The following is a 10,539-nucleotide window of genomic DNA, read 5'->3' on the forward strand; positions in this document are numbered from 1 at the left end:
AGCCGCCAGCAGGTGGACCAGCTGTCCCATGAGCCCAGGGCCCTCACCGCTTTGTGGGGTGTGGGCATCCGGCTCCCCCTCTGGGGCGGGGGTGCTCCAGCTCGAGCCTGCTGAGAGGGACCCGGCCGCCCTGGCCTCAGGAATGTGTGTGTTTTGTCCTCACATGAGGATCTTGGAAAGTGGAAAGGAGGGCTGGGGGCGGGGGAAGAGGGAGGGGGAGAGAGGGAGAGACATCAAAGACACATTGGTCGGTTGTGCCCAACGGGGGCAGGGAATGAACTGCCACCCAGATACATGCTTTTGCCTGGGACTCGAACCCCTGACCCTTTGGTGCACAGGCAGACGCTCTAACCACAGAGCCACACCAGCCAGGGCCATTTTTAAATGTTTATAGTTCTATGCACTGGGCAGCTTGGCGACTACAATGGGTAAGAGGAATGGAATTTCCCGAGGCCGAGCTGCCTCCTGAGCCCTGGTCTGGGGGAGCCTGGGTGCCTGGGGAAGCGCCTCTGGACATCTTGTGAGGTTCCTGGGTGCTTGAGGTGCACCCGGCCGGGCAGCAGAGCAGCCCGCAGCAGCCTGGGGATGAGGCCCAGGGGTGGGAGCTTCCTCTGCCGCGGGAGGGGAGCTGGAAAGGGCGGCAGGAGGGAGCACTAGGTGGGACAGGTGTGCCCAGTGGAGATGCCAAAAGCCGTCAGAGGTCAGAGTGGAGGGAGGAAGGGTCAGGGAGAAGTCCATGCCCCGGGCTGGACACCCCCTCCCCTACTAGCTGGGCTGAGCTAGGCTGAGCTGAGGTCTGGGCAGCATCAGACAGGCCCACCCTCCCAGCAGGAATGTCTCCCTCACCCCGGCGGTGGGGGCGGGGGGGCCACTCGTTTTTGCCCTGAGATCCACTGGTTGCTGAGAAACGTGACTGCCCAGCAGCCCCAGCTCAGGACAAGGGCGGCGCCCCACAAAGCTACCAGGGACCGTCTCACTGAGATGAACACTCGCATCTGAGACCTGGAGGTTTCGCCACTTGGGGAGTCGGCTAATTCTGGAGTTTTACGAGAAGACAGAAGCGCAGGCCCCGGTTCTGGGGCTCAGGGGCGCCAGGGCGGTGGAGCCCAAGGACTGTGTGACCTCCGTGCCCCTGGAGGGGGCGCTCAGAGCAGCCCACGCTCCCAGCGGGTGGCGCCCAGGAGCTGCGGGCTGAGGCCCTCGGGGGCCTGTGTGTGTGGTTCTCAGGACAGCGCCCGGCTCCCATCCCAGGGGGACCGCGCTGGGCGGGGCGGCCCCACACGCGGGGGGAGGGGGGAGGGGGCCTGCAGGCTCGCTGGTCTAGAAGCTGCTGGGCTCCGACACCCGCCCTGGGCGCGGCCTTCCTGCCCCCCACGAAGACCCCCAGCCCCGCGCCTGTTCCCGCCAAGGCCAGGCCGTGGGGCTGCCGGGCTCCCCCTCCCGCTGTCCGTCTGGCAGCTTTGGTTCCTCCTGTAAACCCACAGGTAACGTCCAGCGGCGTCGTGAGGTTCAGGTGACATTTTATTGGTGGGAATTCTCTAAAAAACGAGACCCCGGAGGCAGCGCGTCCCGCAGCCCACGCCGCCGGCGGGTTCCTGGGGGCGAGGCCAGGCCCCACGCACCCCTGCGCGCAGCACCAAGACGGGCCGGACCCGATGGGCCTCGGGCTGCTTCCCCGCGCCCGTTCTAGCCCCCCGCCTCTGGCTCCTCCGGCTCCTCCGGCGGGGCGGGCCCAGTCCCTTCGCCCCGAGGGCTCTGGGTGTTCCAGGCGCTGGCTCTGCGCCCTCGTCCGGCCTAGGGGCCTGCCTTCAGGGTGTCCTTGGCCTGGAAGACGAAGCGTTTTGTCTGAACGCGTTGTCCCAAGTCAGACGTGGCTCCAAAGGACCGCCAGGAAAACGCCGTCTCCCCGCGAGTGCCTCCCAGAGAAGGGGCCCGGCTGTACGCGGCGGGGCTGGGCCGCGGGGTGTGCGGTTCTGGGTTGGGGACGGCACCGCTTTCACACACCCCGTCACGCTCCCCACCTGCCGGCACACGGGCTCGTGGCGGCGGGGTCGCGCGGGCAGGGTCGGCCTGCAGCGTCGGCAGCACCAGCCTGTGTCCGACACCGACCGCGGGAGAGGGAAGGGAGGCCAGCGGGACACTCCCCGAGGCGGGGCGGGGCGCGGGGCCGGGAGGGGGCGCGTCCACCTACCGCGGCGGCGAAGCAGCGCCGCAGGGCCTCGAACTCCTGCGCGCACAGGTCCTTCCTCAGGCGGCCGCCCGGGGCCGTGGACGCCTGCACGCAGCGGCCGTAGGCGGCGGCCTGGGGACGGGTGGCGCGGGACAGGGTCGCCTCGGCCTCGGGGCCCGTGGGTCCCGGCGCAGCCCCCGCCTCTCCCCCCCGCCCCCAGCCAGCGCCTCGCCCCCCGCCCCGTCCCGCAGGTGCTGCCCCGACCCACGGCTCCTCACCTCAGCCCCACAGGCCGCCAGGCGCTCAGGGAAGGCGCGGAGGCGGCATCGCACGCGCCCCCACACCGCTCCGTTCCCCGACATGAGCACCTCTTCCTGGTACCCGTGGGCGCCGCCATTTTGGGTCCGTCCCCTTCCGGGAAACCACCCCTTGATAGGTTGACGCTTCCGTCCATCACCTTTCTTCTGCTTTCTAATAGGTCAGGTTTCAGCCCTCGCCTCTGTCTCTCCGGAACCGCGGTCTCCAGGAACTCTATAATTGGCTGGTAGGCTGTCTGTCATTGACCGGGGACTTCGGATTGGCTAAGGCTCAACTTGTTGACCTAAGTCCGCCTCAGGGCCCGCCCCACGCGAGCGATTGGCCAACGGGCCAGACCCGCGCGGTGATTGGAGGGGCTGGGATCGGGGCAGGGCCGGAAGGTGACCTGCATCATGGCCGCCGCGCCGCTGCTGCGAGACCGGCTGAGCTTCCTGCACCGGGTGAGTGCGGGGGGCCCGACCCCGCTGCGCGCCGCCTCCCCCGCCTCGCCCTGGGCCACAGCCATCCGCCTCCCGGCCGGGGTCCCCGCGCCCCGGCCCCTCCCGGGCTCCGCGCCCCCCGCCGGCCCCCCTCCCTCGCCCCCTGGTGTCGGCGGTGGGTGCACACAGCCTGGCGTGACAGTCGGGCACGTGTGACACTAGGCAGCTGCCTTCGCGCTGTGGAGTGCGGCCCGCGCTGTCCCGAGTGTCCCCGAGGCCTTGTGCTGGGCGAGGCGCGTTGGGAACGGGGTTCCGGTGCCCACCCCGCGCTGGGGAGGCAGCGCGGCACGTGCGCTCGTTTGGTTGCGCTGACACATCAGCACTCGGCGCGGGCAGCGCTTCTCCTGCGGCTTACCCCGTGGGCTGTTCCCTGAAGTCCCGCCGTGGGTGCGTCCGGCTTGGGGGCCGTGCCACGCTGCCCATCTGCTCCGGGAAGACGGACCGCGCCCGCCCTCCGCTGGGAAAGGGCTCCCCTCTGCTCTCGGCTTTGCCAGTGGACACGCAGGTGTGAAAGGGGCCCTTGCCCGGCTGTCAGCGGAGAGGCCTGGGGGCTGTCCCTGCCCGACCTGAGCAGAAGGGCGCCTCTCCAGGTCTCCCGCCAGCTGCCTGCCGCCAGTGGGACCATCGCTGTCCCCTCGGTCCCTCACCGGGCAGCGCGCCAACAACGAGATGCGTGGAAGCCGGTGCCCCCAGGAGCCCCTCGGGGATGGCTGGCCCCTCTGGTGGCCCCGTGGGCTCCCCCGTGCACCACCCACTCATGGCGGGGCTCTCACTGCCTTTCAGCTCCCGATCCTCCTGAAGGGAACGTCCGACGACGACGTGCCGTGTCCGGGCTACCTGTTCGAGGAGATCGCCAGTATCCTCCCCGTGTCCCCGCGCAGGGCCCTGGGCGCCCGGGGCCCTTTCACCAGAGCAACGTGGTGTGGGCGGGGCCTGGGAGCCCCGGAGGCCCCAGGTGCCCGATGCTCCTGAACCCGGGCCTGGGGTGGGTGCCTGCAGGGAGGGCACCCTAAGCGGTTCGTGACAGTGAGGCCCCGGTCAGCTCGCTCCTTCCCTAACCCGAGCGCCTTCCAGAAATATCCCACGAGTCGCTGGGCAGCAGCCAGTGTCTCCTGGAGTACCTGCTGAACCGTCTACACAGCGGCTCTGGCCGCGTGAAGCTCAAGGTGAGGCAGGGAGTGGCTGCAGACCCTGGGGGTCAGGTCAGGGCCTGAGCTCACACCGTGGGTGGTGAGGCGGGAGGGGCGGGAGGCAGCCAGGGGTGCCCCTGGCCCTGGCCCTGGCCCTGCCCCACGTGACCGTCCCCCCAGGTGCTGAAGATCATGCTGCACCTGTGTGGCCACGGCTCCTCCTCCTTCCTGCTCATCCTCAAGCGCAACCCAGCCTTCATCCAGGAAGCAGCAGGTACCAGCCCGGGCGGCCTCCACCCCCGGACCCCCCTCACCCTTGCTCTCTGGGCCCTCACCTGGGCCCTCTGCCCCCAGCATCTGCTTCCTCCACCTGTGGGGTCCTCGTCTCCAGTGTCCGTGCCTCCGGGCCCGTGGCCGCGCTCGTGCTAATTAACGACTGTTCCTGTCGGTGCTCTGCTAGGACCGACTGTCCGCTGCCTGTCCCAGTGCCCGGCAGGCACACTCGGTGCTCGGCCAGCGCACAGCCTCCTGCCCAGCCACAGGCTCGTCCTCCCCAGGGCAGTTCGGGGGCCGAGGCCGAGGCCGAGGCAGAGGCAGCATAGGAAGCCTGGGGGGGTGGGGAGCGGGGGAGGGACCTCTGAGGCTTCCCCAGCGGGGCCTGGCCTGGCCTGATCCGGCGCCAGGTGGGTCTGGGTGGAGCCCACCCTCACCGCCCCTCACCCCCCAGCTGGGGTGGTTGTGCGTCTCCCTAACAAGGACTGGGCACGTGGCCTGAGATCTTCCCCTCAGTGGGTGGGAGTCCTGGCCCAGGTCAGTCTCGGGGGTGCACCGCCCCCAGATCCCTGTGGGCCCTGAAGGAGTCTTTGGAAGGGCCTGCCCTTCTGGCAAGAACCACCTCACCAGGCCGCCCCCAGAGGGCAGCACCAGACGGGCCGAGCTGCTCTTGGCTCCCATGTGCTTGTGGGAGACCCTCAGCTACCACGGCCTGTGGGCACCCCCATCCCCGTTGCCCCTGTGGCCTGTGTGCTCTGCGCTCGGCCCCCAGGGTGATGGTGCCGAGAGGTTTGTGTGGGGCTGTCGCCCTCGGGGACAGGGATATGGTGGTGCTGGGATGGGAGGGACCCTCGGCGAGGATGGCGAGCTCACAGCAGGGAGAGCCGGCGCCTGGCGGTGGCGGGTCCAGGTTGGGGCGGGGCCCAGGGAGCCTTTCAGGGAGCCTTTGGGTTTCACCCTAAAGTCCCTGGGCACCGCTGAGGGGTTTGAATTGGACAAGAACCGGTTCCTGTCGCCTCGGGAGGGGGAGCGGGTTGAGGGGGGCGCTTAGGTGGCAGGTGAGGAGCGCAGGGGGAGGCGGTGGAGGCCTCGCTGCTGTGGGTGGGGAGGGCCGAGGGGCCGCGTGGGCGGGCGGCGGGCCCTGACGGGGAGCGGGCCTTCGCCAGGCTCCAGGGTGCAGGAGCGACTTTGACCTGGAAGTGAAGTCACACGGGGACTGGAGGTCAGATCTGTTTCAGAAACTCACCTGGTCGGGGCTGGGCAGGACGGTGCGCTCACCCGTTGCGGGGTCCAGCCCGGGGCCTGGGGCAGCGCCCGCTCAGCCCGCCCTCCTGCCCTGCAGGGTTCACGGGGCCCCCGGACCCTCTCCATGGGAACAGCTTGTACCAGAAGGTGCGGGCGGCCGCCCAGGTGAGCCCGGGACCAGCTCCCCGGGGACCCAGCGGCTCTCCTGCTGGGTGGCCCTCTGGGGGGGGGCGGGGTCACAGTCGGATGTGTGGCCATACTGAGCGTCCTCACTCCTGTCTAGGACTTGGGGAGCACCTTGTTCTCGGACACCCTGTCCCCTCCTCCCCCGTCCCAGCCTCCCAGGGCCCTGCCTCCCGCAGGTACGCAGCCTTGTCCAGCCCGTCACGGGGTTCCCCTGGGGTGGGGCCCAGGGGCCTCCTCTCCAAGTATCAGGGTGACTCGGGTCCTCCCGCAGGCATGGGCTCCCAGTCCCGGCCCCAGAGCGCCCTCCAGGGCTTCGGCTACAGCAAGGAGCCTGGTCCCACGGGTGAGTGCTGCCTGGACTCTGGGCGCGGGCTGGGCGGCCGGGACAGGGACTCGGGGCAGGAAGGGCCCGTGCCAACAAATGGGCACGCAGACGCGGCGTGGGCGGGAGGTCGCAGCAGGCACAGGAGCGCGGGGCTCAGCTGAGTCCGGCCGCTGTGCTGCCCGGTGGTCACAGCTCGGCCTCTGAGGCTCGGTCCCTGGAGGGGGAGGGCCCTGGGCCGGCGCCATCGCCCGCTGCTCTGCAGGTTCCCCGGGGGACGCCTTCCTCGCCACCCTCCAGAAGGCCGCAGAGGCGGTTGCCAGTGCCGTGCGCCCTGGGCCCGGCGGCCCCGGCTCCCAGGGGCCCCAGCTGCAGGGGGACGCCTACCAACCTGCTGTGACGCCTTCCGCCAGCCACGGCCACCTCGCCCCTGGGAGCCCACCCCCTGGAGCCCTCCCGGGTGCCCGAGGTATCGGGTCCGACTCTCCCCGTCCATCCGCGGGCTCCTTCCTGCCACCTGCGGGGCTGAGCGGAGCCGGGCTCCAGCTGAGGGAGGCGAGGGGAGGGCAGCCCGTCCCACCTGACACACTGCCGTGGCTCCGCCGGCCACCAATGCCACCCGCGCCCCCTGGTGGCTTCACAAGGCGGTGCTGCCCGGCGTGGGCTCAGTGGGTGGGCGGGGCTGGCTGAGGCCGAGGCCCCAGCTCCCAGGAGCAGGCCCAGACGTGGGCTGGGCCAGAAACCCTTTCATCCCCGCGCCCCGTGCGGTGGGTGGCCCTGTGCCCTGTGCCCCGTCTGGGTGGCTCTGCCCGACGGCCCTCAGCCAGGGCTGGCCTCTGCCCATGCGTCGAAGGCTGGACAGTGGCACAGGCTGACTGAAGAGACGTGCTGTGAGACAGGAGGGGGGTGTCCCCGAGTGACGAGGGTCTCCCTGGCCTGAGCCCCAGGCCGGTGTGTCCCCCCTACCTCTGTGTGAGGGAGCACCCTGTCCACATCTTGGGGCGCCCTCTCGGGTCCCCTAGGTCCCCCAGTCTTGGGGTCCCCGGGAGGTGGGTGTGAGGCCAGTCAGGCCCCGGGTCTCACCCGCGATCTCCTTTCTTCCAGCCGCGAGACACCAGCCGGGACAGGCGGGCGGGGGCTGGGACGAGCAGGACGGCAGCCCCGGCTCTCGGGGTTCTTGCCAGGAGAACGGCCGGAGCAGGGCCTCGGGCTCGGGCACCTGGTCGGGCAGTGACAGCCCCTCGGGGGCCAGCGGGGCGCCCAGCGAGCAGGCTGAGAGGTGAGCCAGCCTCGGCCCCTCCAGGCATTCACTGTCGGGGTCCCGCCCAGCGGGGCGTGGTCTGGAAGGGCCCGGCCCTTTGCCCACCCGCTGTGCCCTGCAGGGTGGAGGCCATGGCCCTGAGCGACTGCCAGCAGGAGCTGAGCCTGGTCCAGACGGTGACACAGGGGCCACACCCCTCCCTGAGCCCAGAGGAGGCTCAGCGCTTCATCAAAGAGTGAGCCCCTGACCAAGGCCCCCCCCCCCCCCCCCCGTCCCCTCCCTCCCCGCTACCCCCCGAGGGAAGGGCCTGGCCGCCTGCCTGCCCACCTGTCCTGCCCGGTGCCCCTCCCGCAGGTGTGGGCTGCTCAACTGCGAGGCGGTGCTGGAGCTGCTGACCCGCCGCCTGGGCAGGCCCGGCGAGCACGCGCAGATGGTGAGGAGGCGTGGGCGAGCGGGCGGACACGGTGACCCCCTTCCTGGGTCTGCCTGGGAGAGGGGTGGGGGGTGAGCACAGGGGGCAGTGGGGCTGCCAGGAGGTCCTGGGGACTCGGCCTTCTGGGTGGAGCCTGCTGACCCCCTCCCGTGTCCACAGAGAGCCCTGGGCGCCATCGCCGCCCTGGGGTGCACGGACCTGCTCTCCCAGGAGCACATGCTGCTCCTCGCCCGGCCGTGCCTGCAGGAGCTCAGCGCCGGCAGCCCCGGGCCCGTGACCAGCAAGGCCACCAAGGTGGGCAGCGCCGGGCCCAGAGGAGTGGGTGCGGGGACCCCCCATCCCTCCGGTCCTTTCCAGACAGGCCCCCTCTTCCCTGCCGCTTGCTGCCCTGGACAGGCCGTGCCCTAGAACAGCTCGGGGCCTCCCTGTCCTTGCTCACCCGCCTTACTGCCCAGCAGCTCTGCCCTGTGGGTGGCTTCCTCTCCCCCGTGTTTCAGCTCATGTGCCGCCTCCTGTGGGAAGCCCTCCTTGTTTGCTCGGGTGGATCTGTTCCCCTTTCTGCACCTCGTGTCACAGCTCACGGGTCTGTGATCGGCTCCCCAGTGGGCAGCCCCTCCCTGCTAGCGCCGAACTGGGAGGCCGCCTGGGCTCTCACTGGCCCCACACCCCCGCAGCCGGGCCCGCACCTCCCCTGCCTGTTGGCATCCCTCCGCTTCGTCCCGCTTCCTCTGTGGCCATTGGAAGTTCAGACCCTTAGTCTCCAGTCCCCGAATTGTCCTTCATCCAAGCATCGGCGAGGCTGCCATGGCTGAAGGCACACTGTTCCCCGGGCGCCGGGTCCGACGGCAGGGAAGCTGTTCACGAGGCAGCAGAGGGGAGGTCGCAGGCGTCCGGGCACCTGGTGTGCCTGGTGTGTAAGCAGCTCGAGGCCCGGCAGCCCTCCAGGGTGGGAAGGCAGCGCAGAGACGGCTCGCAGAGGACCGACCGGTAGCCGCTCCGCCTGTCCTGGGCAGCGCTAGAGGAAGGCCCGGAGAGGGCGGTGTGCCCTCCAGGGTCCCCAGGACCACTGGGCCCTCACCAGGTCCCTTCCTCCCACGCCCAGATCCTGAGGCATTTAGAAGCCTCCTGCCGACAGCACGCCGCTGCCCGGAGGCCGCTGGCCGAGCCCCGCCCCGCCGCCCCGCGTGTGGGCCCGGCTGACCTGCTGACGGACGCTGTGCCTCTCGCCGGGGGCCCCGAGTTCCTCCAGCCTCTGAGTTCAGCCCTGCCCTCCCCCAGGGGCCCTGCAGCCCCTCCCGCCCTGGGTGGGCGCCCCATCCCAGCCCTCGGGGGCACCAGGAAGGCCGAGCCCAGACTAGCAGGTTCCAGAGACCAGGAGGCCAGACCCGAGCAGGGCCGGTCGGGCTCGGACGCTCTAAATGGAGGACCGGCATCGGGCCCAGGCCCCAGCGGCTGCCTGAGGGGCCCGGGGGCCAGCAGCGGCCACACGTCCTTGTTTGCTGGCATGGAGCTGGTGGCCTGCCCCCGCCTGGTGGAGGCTGGGACTGGTGCCCAGGAGCCCCCACAGCCCCCGTGGACCTTGTCACACAGGGTGGCAGCCCCAGAGCCTCCTGGCTCAGAGCTGTCGGCTTTCGCCTTCTTGAACTCATGACCCGGCAGTGACTGCGCACGGTCCCCTCCGCCCTCAGCCCGGCTCTGCCTCGGCCTCTCCCTCACCCTGAGGCCTCAGTGTGGGGAGCAGCCCAGCCAGGTGAGCACGGCGTGGACAAGCCGTCCAGGAATGAGCAGGAGCCACGAGCTCGCCAGAACCACGTGGAGGCAGGGAGCGCTGGCAGGACTCGCGGAGTGGGTGGGGTGCAGAGCCCCCCGGTGTCTGCAGGCCCAGGGGCTGAGCTCGCGGAAGGCTGGCGGCCGGTGGGCCCGGGGCTGCTGGGCCTCCTGGCTCACCGCCATCCGGTCTGGCGACCTGAGCACTGTCCGTCCGCGGCAGAGGGGCCCCGCCGTCTCCCTGGAGGGTGGGGAAGGAGGGGGGCTGGTGATGGAGCTCGGAGGCCAGGCCCTGTCGAGCTGTCTCATGGGGGACGTGTCCGGAGGGGCCAGGTGCAGACAGCCCGGCCAGGAGAGTTGGACCCTGGCGGCCTCGGTTCTCCCCCTCCTCCCAGAGGCTGGCTCTCCGGCCTGGAACTCCCGTGGCGCAGGGAGGCGGGCGGCAGGGCCTCGGGGCCCGTGGAGCCCACCTGCCTTGCTCTCGGAAAGAAGTTTGTGTGGATTTGAACCACTGCTTGGATCTCTGTTTGAGCTCAGAGCCCTCCCTCTGCAGGAGGCCATGGGCAGCCACTCCCCGGGCCCTGCCTGGGGCCAGCCCCCGTGTGACCTTGGCGCCCTCTGCAGTGGCTGCTTCCTGCAGAGTGTGCAGGGCGGCCTCGGGGAGCTTCCTAAATAAACCGGTCGTCTCACCGAGTGCTTTTCCTTCTTGCGCGTGTGTGTGTGCACGCGCACACGCGCGCGTGTGTGTGTGCGCGCGCGCGCGTGTGTGTGTGTGTGCGCGTGTGTGTGTGTGTGTGCGCGGGCGCGCGCTTTAATAAAATAGCCTTACTAAGGGGCACACTCGGAGGACTTCTCAAGTTAGGGACAGCCATTATTTCTTAAATGTTTTGAAGAACTCCCCAGTAGAACTATCTGGTCCTATAATTTTCTTAATTGCAAAGTTTTTAACTTTGAA

The 10,539-nt window shown here is 70.0% G+C and overlaps 2 protein-coding genes across 6 annotated transcripts; one reads left to right on the top strand and one right to left on the bottom strand.

Moving 5' to 3' along the window:
• The first annotated feature begins 253 nt into the window (after positions 1-253).
• Positions 254-10,271, top strand: TEPSIN (TEPSIN adaptor related protein complex 4 accessory protein). Of its 5 annotated transcripts, XM_079797562.1 has the most exons (14): positions 254-1,484; positions 2,649-2,928; positions 3,751-3,823; positions 4,042-4,133; positions 4,278-4,371; positions 5,713-5,780; positions 5,899-5,977; positions 6,073-6,144; positions 6,389-6,592; positions 7,228-7,402; positions 7,506-7,619; positions 7,739-7,817; positions 7,977-8,111; positions 8,920-10,271. In XM_079797562.1, exons 2-14 carry the CDS (start codon positions 2,881-2,883, stop codon positions 9,466-9,468), a joined length of 1,782 nt encoding a protein of 593 aa, XP_079653688.1. In that variant the 5' UTR covers positions 254-1,484; positions 2,649-2,880; the 3' UTR covers positions 9,469-10,271. The 5 variants fall into 5 exon arrangements, with proteins under 5 accessions (XP_079653688.1, XP_079653687.1, XP_079653689.1 ...); XM_079797561.1 differs by lacking the exon at positions 254-1,484 and having other exon boundaries at positions 2,627-2,928; XM_079797563.1 differs by lacking the exon at positions 254-1,484 and having other exon boundaries at positions 2,628-2,928; positions 3,751-3,887.
• On the bottom strand, positions 1,484-2,567 carry NDUFAF8 (NADH:ubiquinone oxidoreductase complex assembly factor 8). The gene is made up of 3 exons (XM_079797636.1): positions 2,449-2,567; positions 2,192-2,302; positions 1,484-1,824 (listed from the first exon to the last, which is right to left on the bottom strand). The coding sequence occupies exons 1-3, from the start codon at positions 2,530-2,532 to the stop codon at positions 1,795-1,797; spliced, it is 225 nt and encodes a 74-aa protein (XP_079653762.1). The 5' UTR covers positions 2,533-2,567; the 3' UTR covers positions 1,484-1,794.
• Positions 10,272-10,539: the final 268 nt, after the last annotated feature.

The sequence above is a fragment of the Cnephaeus nilssonii genome, assembly GCF_951640355.1.
Source record: "Cnephaeus nilssonii genome assembly, chromosome: 19".
NCBI classification, from domain to species: Eukaryota; Metazoa; Chordata; class Mammalia; order Chiroptera; family Vespertilionidae; genus Cnephaeus; species Cnephaeus nilssonii.